We start from the raw sequence: 13619 nt of genomic DNA on the forward strand, positions 1-13619 counted from the left end.
TTTAAACATATTTAAACATTTCAGCATTTAATTAATTATTTCATAGTTCCTGCAGTGCAGTGCATCATGTATTTATTGTATCTGTCAACCTCAAAGCCAGGGTGTGGGGCAAATCCTGCCATAGCTAGAACCGTTACTTTGGTCCGTAGTCGATTCTTTCAGTGGGTGTTTCTTAGTTCCAAATACAGAGTTTGTAGTTGCATACTTGCTTGGTAAGTACACTTAGGGTTAGATGGGATGGTTGGATGGAAAAGCACAGTGAGACAGCAGTATACTTGATAACAACAGTTCGTTTTAACTCCGTCCTTTACTGTCTTTTTACCCTTACGATTAATATTTACAATAAAAATAGCACAATAGTCTTAATTACCTTTGTTGTTTTAAAATACATTTGCTCATAAATGCTCATAAAAGGCCCATTTATGTGATTTTTTTTTAAACAATGGGCTGATTTGGGAAAGGTTGGTAAAAGCTGTATACTAGTTCATTAAATATTATTGATAATTCAACAGACTATTTGGCAAATCTCTCAATGTATACACAACTCTCACTTCTCAGTGACAAATAATGAATGAAAAATGAATGCAGATATAATTATCTTCTTTTTTATCTTGTAGATGGACACAGAAACAGTATTTCATATTTTACTTACAGTTTGGGGTGTTTTCCTCCACCATTGTGATTTTTAGGTTTATAAGCATTCTGGGATACCTGTCTGTCTTAAATCCACACCACCACCAACTGACTGTGATACTGCATGTATCCTTTATCTGGGAACGATCTGTCTTTACTTGCAGGATAGCTAATCAGATGTTAAGGTCTGTTGATCAGGAACCATTAAATAATAATTAATCCAATAGTGAAATAAATAAATATGTTCTTAATTATGATGAATTTATGTTTTCATTAATTAAGTTATATATTTAATTAACTGTGTGTTAATAAATTACCTGTTTATAACTTTGATTCATGACACATTTGATAAACTATCCAAAGATGTATTTGTTGGTTTCATTTTGGCACTTTTGATCCTCCATACAAAGGAGGATAAAGGAAAACGTCAACTCTATGGAAATGTTATATATGGAAAAACAAAGAGTGGTAGAAATATTTAATTAAGTGCTAAATCCTAATAAAGCTGATGGCTCTTTGATCAAGAGGTAGGCAGTATTAATTTATGATCATAATTTATCACTAAATAAAAAATAAAAAGGGTAATTTATTAAAATGACTTGACAAATCACTGACCTTGAAAAAATATGTGAATTACTGTAAGTTTATGTAAGTTAATTTTCTGTTTGCGTATACTGTACTTACTGCAAATGTATACCTGTATGGTTCTATAATACAACTTGTGTTAAATAACACTTAAATATATTCTTTTTTAGTGGCTGATAACTACAATATCCATCCATTCATCCGTCCGTCCATCCGTTTTTCTAACAGCTTATCAATTCAGGGTCCCAGGTTGGCTGAAGTCTATTACTACAATATCCCTCTGGCTTAGTTTTAATAAGACACTAGCCACAGTCTCAAAACATAATAAATAAAACTGCATAAACTGTGCTGCACACAGTTTAGTTTCTAATTACAGCCCTCCAAATCACATAAATCATGCCTGCATCCAGTCCAGATCACTCTCAAAGGGTGGAGCTATCTGAAGAAGTTCAAGGCACAAAAGCAATCAGCAGAGCTCCACTGAGATCTGTCCATATTTAACCAGCACGCACACACAAAAGCACACACACACACACACACACACACACACACACACTGGCAAAGTGTTATGCAACAAGAATTTGGTCTCCATTGCATTTAATCCCCTGTAGCAACTTAATCCTAAGGCTAAGCAAACTCTCCTCCTCAAGCCTCCCTGCTGCTCTGAGAACACAGAGGAAAGGAGGAAGTGAAAAAGATAAGAAACGGTAACAAGGAAATGCTAGAGCATGAAATGGGAAAGGTAGCAATACAGTTACCAAGGCATACCAAAATGGGTAATGAAAATGAGAATGCAGAACATCAAGGATTTGGATTTTTTCCCCCCACAGAATAAAGCAGTGAAAATCATACTCTCAAACACACATATTTAGTCATTTCTAGTCAAAGGTTAAAGGTCAGACATAACTAACTACAGAGTGAGGAAGAAAAGTGAAGAAGTTATATATAATAAATAATATCCAAGCACCGCGCTCAACAAAATAATCAGATTATTTAAAAGAAAATTTACATAAATAAAATGTAAATTAATTTCATACTTCAAAGCGAATTATTACATTTAGAAGGAGTTATAGTTACTTTATAGATTTCTGCATTAAAATATAATTAGTTACTTCAGATTAAGTTATCCAGCATATGAAGCTGTGAAAGCAGCAACAGACTGGAACACTAAAATGCTCCTTAGTGATGTGAACACATCAGCCATATGTAAAAATGCAGTAATATGATAAATATCACAAACAGAACTGTTTGAATGAGTGCTTGGAACTTTTTGCACAAAACTTTAAGTAGAAAGTGCAACATAATCTTTTTCCAGGCCATCAGTGTTACCTGGACAATTTAAAAACTACAAGTAAGGCTTCAGTGTAAACATAAACACCACCCCAACATTCTATAGTTGTTCCTCTGGACATTTTTGGTCAAGTTATTTAGTTTTTCTTAGCACTGAATCTCTTATGAGTATACTAATCTCTAAATGACTGTTTTAAAATGGAAAGGCTTTATTTAATTCACAAATGTCTCTAGGAAAGGTTCGCCTTGATGATAGGGTCCTACCTGACATTGTCATGACGCTGGATATAGATTTTGTGAAAGATCCTTTCTGGGGGCTTCAGGAAATCCTCCTTCATCTCCATAGCTACATTCCTGGGCAACAGACTCATTAGCAGGCGCTCCTGAGAATATGAGTGTGTGTGTGTGTGTGTGTGTGTGTGTGTGTGTGTGTGTGTGTGTGTGAGAAACAGAGCAAGAGAGGGGAAAAAAGATAAAGTAAGTCACTTATACAGTCGAAAGCGGCAAAGTTATCATAGGGCAAAGTGTTGGCGGTGATAAGAAATGCGCTAGACAAAAAGGCATGAAATCTAACAGAAATGAATAATGTGGCAAAATGACTTGAGGCATGGGGCGGTGGGGGTAGACATCCAATTTTACACATAGTTTGTGCAGCAAAAAAGGTGCCTATACCTGTTTTTCGTTCTCATCCTCCATGCGGAGTCTTTCTTCGATGCAGTTGCGAGCCTGCAGGAAGGCCTTCCTCTGGGCTCGTTCTGTTAGGATGCGTACAAACAGCCCTGACAGGTTGACACTGGTGAACAGTACTGTGTTGGCAACCAACTGCAAAAACACACACATTACACACTATTACTTCTCTGGTACATTGTTGAAGACAAAATATTTAAGAACCCATTAGGAAATATTTACATCACTTTAGTTAGATCAAATATTTATACGTGTGTTGTTATGATCAATGAAAAATGTATTTTCATGTATATTTTCATATATTGGATGTATGGTAAATAATCTAATGTGAAATATGTTTTGTCATTTGGCATCTTTGTGCATTTGTTTGTGTGCATTGATGCACAATGCAGCACAGGAAGTAATTTATTTCAATTTCTTACTTTATTTAAAAGGGGCATGCACAGAACTATAACACTAAGATGCATGACCAGATGTGTATATAGCCAAAGCTAATGGTTAAAAACCCCCATATCATAATGCTTAAAATCAAAGCTGAATAACAATAAATAAGAAAAAACAAGCAGCCTATACACTACACTGATTAAAGTATCCATGGCATTCATATAACTACATATATACATGTGGATGGTTGCCAGATTTTTAATAATTCCTATTGCTTGGTTGAGGCTGGCTGAGTTACTTGACACAGTTCTGCGATTGCCTATGATGTGTAGACTAGCAAGCAGTCACTGCAGGTAATAAATACACAATATATTGATGAAAATAAATATGTTAACTCATATCCTCATTCACCATTAGTATTTTCTGTTGTAGAACTTAGTGATGGAGCTTGTTTGACTTTAAGAAATGTTACCCCAAAACACCTTATACTTTATTCAAATATAGCTTATATGTTTAACTTAGCATCATGAAAACACTGTCATATTTTGAAATGATGTATCCACTTCTTGTAAAATTTTAAGAAACTTTTACTGCCACAGACAGGCACGTTTCCCAGAGCAACGAATAACGGATTGCCTTGAGAACGTTGTTTTTGGCAGCAGAAGTCTGGCTTTGTGCTTGGCAGCACTGTTGGCAAGGATCAGCATGTTCAAACGATGCTCAAGTAACTTTATAGCCCGGAGTGAATAAATGTGGACATCAGAGTTAATTGGTGTAAAATACTCTTGAGCTTCTCTGTTGTGTTAAACGCAGTGTGCTCATTATTGACCTTACTGCACTACCAACAAAATCTTTCATTCTCGGCTGTTGTACCCATTCACTGGCAGTAATGAAGATCTTCAAACTTTTACGATGCAGTAAAAAAATAAAAGGAGTATATTAACTTTTATTCGGCGACATGATTAATTCCAAGGTGTCTCATTATGATGTATACAGGTATTCACTGAATACAATACAAGGTTTTTATTTGCAATGCTTTTTCCTCCCCTTTTCTTTAGGTTTTTTTTTTCTTTTTTTTTTTGCTGTTGTACTTCATATTAATAGTAGTAGCAATAAGTTAATAAGTAAAAATGCCAATGATTGCTGAGTTTATTTACAATTATATTTTTGTCATTTCTTTCAATGGGGTCTAATAAAGTACCTATTTTTAGTTTTATTGTTTTTGTAATCTAAGCTTTATCTAGACAGGTAAGGCTATAAACCCATACCCTATTTAACATTTTATGGTATTTAAACTACCAACAATGAATCAATTATGCTACTAAAAGGACCTGATGCATGATGAGACAAAAGAAGCCCTACAATAACGTGCATTTGAAATTATAGTCAACACTTGCTTTAGTAATAAGGTATTTCATGTAGAAGTAGACACAACTGTAGGCTGAGTGCTTGGGACCTAGGTGGGTGGTTGTTGCAAGCCTGGACTGTGCAGGGTCATGCCACACAGCTCATCTCTAAGCTTAATGGATTAGCTATCTCCGGTAGTACAGCTAGCAGTGTCCTTCACATGGCTATGCAGGTACCGCATAGCCTACATACAGGAAAACAAAGCTCTGTAAATAGGCTGTCATCATTTGGGAGCACGATGAAACGACAGAATCCCAGTTTCACTTCCAAGAAATGGCCAATATTCGTTTCATATGTTGCACGTAGGCAGACATGTTCCATTATACCCCTGGTAGTTTTTGACTGATGTGACATATCTTCTTTTCCCACAGCTGATGACAGCCAGGAATGTGAGCATAGGTGTCTGACTGTGACAGGAAAAGATACAAAAGCTATACATTTCCAGAGAGCGGTGTACCAATTTCTATTCCGGCTCTGCAATGACATGCATGACTTTGCCCTATTTCTTAACGGAAGCATATGTAGAGTAGTCAAAGTGGTCTTCCTCTGTGTGTGGGTGGGTGTGTGTTTATGTGTGTGTGTGCTTGTCCCTCCAATTTGCCCTACTTCTGGTGCTTGGAGGATGTCACTCTACACAGCAAAATCTCCAGTGTTAAATTAACACTAGAGAGTGTCTATATGGGTCCACACCTCTGAGTGTTAAATACAACACTGTTGAGTGTTAAATTAACACTTTTGACAGTGTTATATGTTTAAAAGTAACCTAGTCAGTTTTGAAGATTAACAATGGCTAACACTGAGCAGTGCTGATTTTCTAACACTGGAAAATAACTCAAAATGTTAGAAATATTCCAGTGTTAGAAAATCAGTTAACAGTCGTAGACTGTTTTGCTTTACTATATATTTTTAAATCAGGGTGCCTGCAGGGAAGTCTTGGTTTCACCACACTATAATATACAGTAGCTTAACACCACTAAATATCATAAATGTGTTACACGCATGGAATTTGTGTGGAAGAGGGAGAAAAACTATGTGAACTGATAGTCACCGTTACATTCACTTCCACTACATACCACCAAGATAAAGCTACAAATTCTCAACATTTTTTGTCTTATGAGAGCAAACATGCTCTAACTTGTCTTGATCGTGTTATTGTTTTGCCGGATTTGATTAAAACCTAAGCAAAGCCCATCAAGTCTTACCACATGGAGCTATCCTTGGTGCTGAACTGACATCTAAATTGCTTCTCTCTACCTGAGCTTCATATCCTAATACGGGCTACTCCAGGAGTGTGTAGCTCATACGAATAGATTATTATATTCACACGCATAATAATATAAGCTCCAAGGTTACCAAGTATTAGAGGCACCATAATCATGTGCAACGTGTACTTACTGTTCTCCATAGTTTTTGTGTTTTCACTGTGACGGAAGTGGCAGTCACAATCAAATGGGAGATGGACACCATTATTCCAAACACAACAGCCAAAAGCGTCCGTACAGGTAGCAGCGCATAGGCGACGAAGGTGACCAGGATGAGCTGCCACATGCCTTGCTCCGGGGACGTCGGGGGCTCTAGCCCCATGGCGCCCAGGGAGAAGGGACAGCAAAGGAAGGAGAAAGTAAACCCGAAGAGCAGCGTCAGGTTAACAATCTGTTGGAGCTGAGTCACTTGCAGGTACTTGACATTAGTTACAATGAACAGGGACACGAAGATGACACAGTGGACCGGATGGGACCCCTTGGAGATGGTGATGCTGGGGCCGGACAGCAACTCCACCACAGCCAGCGTCGAGGACAAGAATATGAGCACGGCCAGGGCTTTGAGAGTGGACGTCTGCTCCAGTTTCAGGTTGTAGTTCTGGAAGAGAGACTCGAGTTCTTTGCAGTCGAACTCGTCCTCGCATACGATGGTGGTCAAAGGGACACCCGGTGGACAGTGACTTCTCTTCCGCCTGGTTTTGACTTTCTGAAACGGTATTTCCTCCATGTCAGTGCCATTCATAAACTGAATACCTGCTCACAGCTTAGCTTAAACAGAACAGCGGATCCCGCGCCGACACAGACCCCGGGATGCAAACGTAAAAAGACGCGCACAACAGACTCAAGGCAGAGCGTCCCAGATAGCGGAGGAGACTGGCCGGTGGCCACAGACGCGCTCGGCACTATCCACAGGTTGGACTGTGCTGTCCGGAAAGATTAGCTGGCAAGCAAATCTTCATTTTTCAGCAGTGTTCCAGGCGATGTGCCATATACATGTAGCCTACTAAAAAATAATTACTATAATAAGAATTCAGCGTTCGCTTGAGCACCACTGAAGAGCACGTCGTCTACTTGTGACGGTAACAGCTTTTTTTTCTTTTCTTTTCTTTTTTTTTTTTGCGGGGCTCAGATAGGATCACGCCTGCGCATTATGAGGTGAAGATAAGACAGGTCTCAGCTACTCAACACACGCAGTCAAGACGATTTGACTAGCACGGCTACAGAGCTCCCCTTCAGCCTGACAGAACAGCACATGCATCATCCTTAACAGCAACGTCTCCCTTTTCCACCTGCACACGACGTGTTTCCATCGTTAAAGCCCGTGCAGTGACTTTTACTATGCTCTGATTCATTTACGCGCTCCCTTCCTCTGCCCAATTCCCTCACACACAAGCACAGAAGATGAGAGAAAGAAGCGCAATTAATAGCGCTACCGCACGTCACCGTGTTCGAGACACGACTATACTCTCATAAACTGGGAGCTACTGCGTTTGGTTGGCACAGACACAGAGTAACATTATTGCATAGCATTCATAATAAGACTCCTGTATTGCCATGAGGCAGCCACCCTCACAATCAGCACTCTTTTGGCATTCAGGGGGGTGGTGTCTCATTCATTACCAGGAGAAGATTAGTCATCCGTCACAGGCTGCCATTGCCATGACCCGTCGGTACCAGAGAGGATGTAAGAAAGTGACAGATTGATGGCCAGTGCCAAAGTCCAGCACTCTACCATGCTACCAGGACACTCACATGCCTTCTGTTCCACCTCCCTAGCTCTCACTATGTGTGTGTGTGTGTGTGTCTCTCTCTCAGCTGTTAGTGTTCTAGCTTTCACTGATCCAGCACAGCTATATACAGTGTGACAGGTAGATGGAGAGAGTGAAAGGGATGGGGCGAAAATAGAAACAGAGAGGTAAAGTATTTGGCAGCCTACTAAATTCTGAGACAAAAAGGGAAACAATGTTCTATAAAAGACTTGTGCTACCAGCAACATGGAAGTAGACAATTTGTGGCAAACAGATGAGGTGTTGGAGCTGATATGTTTGGTCATTAGTTAAAAAAAACATAATTAGAATCACTAGCTCAAGCTTCTGAAATCCAAAAAGGTTTGGAAAATGTCACCTGGAAATTGATGATATAGAATATTCAGGTTTAATCAGGTTTTGTTGATTACCGAGTCAAACTTGACACAGACTAAAACTGAACTAGGCTAAACTTTAGCTAAAGAGAAATCTTAAACAAGCCTGCTTGCTGTCACACTAAATGAACAAACAGCTGTCTGCATAACAATAGAGTTCACCTTTCCCTCTTGGGGACCTGCCAGGCTCATGTCTGTATTATCTGTCCCAGCTGCTCTGAGAGGAAGATATGGGACACCAGATGTAGGACACATTGCTTTTACACTGATAATCTGTCTTATCTACAAGGCTTTTACTCCCTTTTTACTGAGCTTTTATTAGCTCCCACATATAAAAAAAAAAACATTCACATTGCTGTGTGACGGCTGTCAGCTTCCGTCTCTCGCACAGGTGATCTGCAAATGAGAGAAAACGGTGGCATCATTTACAGTCTCCTGACTAGAGTGTAATTAAAGTGGCACCGATTTTATGTCATTGCCTTAATCAATTTTTCAATATTCCTTGTGTGGCATCTCCTAAATTAATCACAATAGCGAGGGCTGCAGTTTTTCAGTGTTGCATGGCATAGCCACAGTCTTTTGAGGCGAATGCCAAACTGTGCGCTCAACAAAAGACTAAAATCAGCAACATCCGTGCTGTTTGCGTAGCTGCATGTGCAGGTTTCCAAATATTTATTTTGTCTGACACAGATTTGTACGGATCTCTTTGCATCTCATTGAAGGATTGCAGTATTCCAAGAGGACCTCCTGTCCTGTTTGCAGCCAAGTATATTGAAGGATGAGAGCAGAGCCATCATGCGGTTTAAATGTGTTATTCTCTCTGCTTTTGATGGCTTCAGGTTTAAGTGCACGGTCACACTCTGCCAGCTCTCATCTTCTGAGAACAAAAAAAGGTCTTTTGGGAGTTCACGCCACAAAGTTGCACTCCAAGGGTATTGGACAGACGCCAGCTTCCTGCTGCTTCTCTTCCAAATATCTTCTATTTTTCCTCTTTAACGCCATCATCACATAAGCCCCCCTCCCCCACCCCCTAAAAACAGCTTGTCATCTGAAACGATGTGAAACAGCATTATATTGTTATATTTTGGCATATTTATGCTGCAAAATTGTTATTTAACAGGATGATGACTCATCAGCTTCATATCTCTGGAGCAGTTAAACGCTTGTCTGCCACATGTCAGTTATATAGCTTCCTTCCAAAATGGGTTTTGTCAATGTCTCCGATTAGGCTTCTGCTTTTAGGCAGGTGTTTTCAGAATGTACAAATAAAATGCTCACACACCACTAGGGGGAAAGAAAGAATAATAACAATAGTAAGAATAACAAAAGTCCATCTCAGTGCTTGTTTGCACATGCTGATATCAAGAGATAATCTTCCATGATAGCTAAGCATCTGGCAAATCCCACCAGTGTTCACATGCGGTTGACGTATTGGTCATCTTGTAATAACAGACACATTGGTTCAACACCAGCAAATGAAACAGCTAAAAGACACCCAAGAGGGACAAGCAGTGCATGTCATGAATTAGCTAATGTTAGCCATAATTAAAATGTGCCAAGAAAAAAGAAATGCAGGTGTTCTCACAGTTGCCACTCAGGTGTGTATTCCCCTCAGATAAACACCCACAATCTTGGAAGGACAAGAATAATATGGCATATACAAAATAGATGAAGTGAGAATATAAGATTTCTGTAAATGGTATTTTGTTTCATTGCTTTCAACACACGGTGATCAATCTGTTTCTTTTCCTTTACTTATGAAATAAATTACACAGCATAAATCAAATATGGCCACGAGTCAGCTAGCTTTCACATAAACTTAAAAGAAATGAGTGCAATTCCAGCCCTGAGCAGGAACCTGCAGAACTCCATTTGTCAGGGCTGAAAACACAATACACACATAATTACCAAATCAAAACTGGACTTGAGGAAAAAGTCCACAAGCGTATCCTTCATCAGAAGGATCCGCATTAGAATGATTTGTCCCCTCTCAAAAAAGTGTTTACAGTCACAGATGATAAATGCTGAAGCTACAGTACTCTGTCTGTCTTGAGTCACCCCTCATTTCTTTATATTGTGCTTGGAAAATGGGAAATAGCTGCAGAGAATTATTGAAACATAGAAATATAAATGGAAATGTAGCATATAAGGCAACATTTGTAGTATTTTAATGACACTGAAAAACAATATTTCCTATGATTGCTTTTGTTCTTTAACACAGTCTGAACTCTGTTAGTGCAGATTTATTGTAATTTCTTTAACTAATCTTCAGGAATAGTTTTCCAGGCTTCCTCAAAGATGTTTAAAGCTCTTCTCTGGATGATGGCTATCTGTTGTTCCGTTCTCTGTCGAGATGATCCCACATTGTTTCAATAAAATTGTCCAGGCTCTGGAAAGGCGTGATGACTGACTACCATAGTGTTCTACTGTATGTTTTCTGTCCACATATGCTTTTACTGCATTGGCAATGTGTTTGTCGTGTTGAAAAATGAAGCTGCTGCCAATCAGATGCTTTCCACATGATGTTGCATGGTGGATCATAATCGGAAGGTACTTTCATTTTTTTTACACAATCCACTACATAAACCGAGACTCTATGATTCACATCAGTTAACTGGTTTTGACTCTATCTGAATTTTGTTAAGATGGGGATTATTTGTCATAGTCTCTCTTCACGATTGTAAGCTCGTTAATCTGGCACAGTTTCTCTGTAGTCACCTCGATCTGTATTTCAATTTCTGCTGAGCAGCACCTCCTAAATTAATCTAAAAGATGAGCACTGCTGGTGTTCAGAGCCAAATAAGGCACAGTGCATCTAAACAAAATAAAAAATCAGCAACATTTGATTTCTATTTATGGAGCTGCATGTGCTGGTTTGGATATATTTCTTTTCTTGCTTATACAATTATACTTTCTTTAGATCTGATTGAAGGCGTGCAGTATTCCAGGAGGACTTCTTGGCCTGTTTGTGCCAGGTATATTGTAGGATGAGAGCAGAGCCATCGTGCGGTATAAATGTGTTATTCTCTCTGCTTTTGATTGCTTCAGGTGTAAGTGCACAGTCACATTCTGCTAGCCCTCATCTTCTGAGAACAAAGAGGTCTTTTGGGAGTTCGTGCCACAAGGCTGTACTGCAAGGGCATCAGATATGGAGACAGTAGCCAGCTTCCTGCTGTATGTCTCTTTACTAAAAATCCTTTTGTTTCCTCTGCCTGCCTTTCTGTTTCAGGCTCTTACTCATTCATCACACACACACAAACCTCAGACTGCAAGACATGAAACAGCTGAGTATCAGAAATGATATAAAACAGCTGACATATTTACATTGCAAAATTGTTATCTGAATAACAGTTTGATGACTAGGCAACTTGAGCTTTTTGGAGCAATTAAAATCTTTTCCACCACATGTTAGTTGTTTTACTTCTTTCTAGAAAGCTCATCTATAGAATACATGAACCTTAGCAGGCTGAATTTATACAGACACTTTGATCCATGCCTCATATTTGGCTTCTCTTGTAAATTGAATGGTGAGAAATGTCACTCTGGCTCTGTCTCTCTCGCTCACTCTCTCAAGAAAAGCTGCAAAAAGATTTCCGCAGCCTTTAATTCTCCAGCCAGCTGGGTTTTCAGAATCTGCTGGTTTGGGCCAGAATGGAGACAAGAGGATAGAAAAGATGAATTAAAAACTGTACAAGAAAAATATGCAAGCTACAAAATAAAAGGGACGGAATGAAATTTCTCTGCATGATATTTCTTATTATAACAATCACACTAATTCAGCACCAGCAGGTGAAATAGCCAAGAGAAAGCCAAAAGGAACCGGTAATGCATGTTGTCAATTAGCAAATGTCAGCCATAATTAAAATGTGCTAAGAAAAAAACAAACAAACAAAAAAACAGCAGGTTTTTCTGTCATTCAGATGCGTGCCTACATCAGAGAAACTGCTACATCTTGGGAGGACTTCTCTGCGTGGTATTTTCTTTCATTGCTTTTGGTCACAGATGTATTTCTTCTCCTTTTTCATGAAGTAAAATACAATGAATAAATCAAATTTAACCACAACTTAGCTAGCTTTCACATATGCTGAAAAGAAATGTGTCCAAACGTGACCTCCGGCAGCAACAGAACATACTAATAATTACCAAATCAAAACTGGCCTTGGGGGTGAAAAATCCACAAACCTATCCGTCATTCAACACATTCCAAAACATGCCGCAAGAGATAAAAGCAGAAGCAATATAACTGCTTTGAACATGATTCATTTCTTGATGTACTTGCCATCACACTGACAGCAATACCACTGTTTTTGACTGTATCCTAATAATAAAAAATGAAACAGCCACTTAATACTGTTTTGCTTTAAAATAGCAATTTATTTGCAGTCGTTGTTTAGAAAACGAAATAATTGTGCAAAATATTTAAGGCCTAGAGACGAGTCTGCAACCACCTAGCGACTGCCGGTCACGTGGGAAATCTGTATATTCTACAATACACACATTGATCATTTTAATTACTTACCTGTATTGCCTAATCACATCTCTGTTGTGTGCTCATGCACCTTTTAGAACAGAGTTTAGTGTGGAAGAAGTACCAAAAAGGTGGAACTGAAAAGCTAAGTGAGAAAAAGAAACTAAAAATAGATGCAGCAAAATGTGTCAAATTAACTGGCATGTTAGCTGTCGGGCTGCTGCTGCTTCACTGTCAACAACAGCACCAGCAGCAACTAATAACCAGCCCTAACAGTCACAGGAGGCTGCTGCTGCTAGCAACAGCTGTGGAGAAGTGCAGAAGGAGGGACAGCAGTCCCAACAAAGGGTGAAGAAGAGACAGAGGAAGAAGAAATTAACATGGTAAGAAAATAGATGGAGAGATTCAAGGATTCAGGTAAAAGGCATGGCTAATTTGACCATGAGCCACTTTCAATAGCTAAAGTGGAGTTTTTAATTGTCAATAATCAGCTTCATTTATCTGACTGGGAAACTATGCCTATGTTACATGTGCTGTTGTAAAAATGTAAAAATACAGTTTGGTGAGTGATTACTGGCAGCTGCTAACGTAAAACTGGTTGCAAAGGTGTATCAGGTGTAGTTTCCAGGGATGAAGCTGACTTGTCTGCAAACACTTGCAAGCTACACCCAAAAAGGTTTGAGAAGAGGAGAACATTTTCCTTCTAAGGAAATGTTGGGGCGTGACTGCAACCAACATGTTTCAGCTTTTACTTTGAAGGAGA

At 39.0% G+C, this 13619-nt stretch overlaps 1 protein-coding gene across 2 annotated transcripts in view; it reads right to left on the reverse strand.

Annotated features, from left to right (window-relative positions):
- LOC146367675 (adenylate cyclase type 1-like) overlaps window positions 1–7952 on the reverse strand; it is a 35842-nt gene extending 27890 nt beyond the window's left edge. The window contains exons 1-3 of one of the 2 annotated variants that reach the window (XM_084913753.1): window positions 6382–7952; window positions 3181–3330; window positions 2773–2891 (exon numbers count right to left, since the gene is read on the reverse strand). In XM_084913753.1, coding sequence (XP_084769879.1) covers window positions 2773–2891; window positions 3181–3330; window positions 6382–6990 — 878 coding nt within the window. In that variant the 5' untranslated portion in view covers window positions 6991–7952. The remainder of the gene's footprint in view (window positions 1–2772; window positions 2892–3180; window positions 3331–6381) is intronic. The other variant, XM_084913754.1, reaches the window with a different exon arrangement.
- Between the last annotated feature and the right edge of the window lie 5667 nt (window positions 7953–13619).

The sequence above is a fragment of the Perissodus microlepis genome, chromosome 18 (genome assembly GCF_051167445.1).
Source record: "Perissodus microlepis isolate ML-2025 ecotype Zambia chromosome 18, ASM5116744v1, whole genome shotgun sequence".
NCBI lineage: Eukaryota > Metazoa > Chordata > Actinopteri > Cichliformes > Cichlidae > Perissodus > Perissodus microlepis.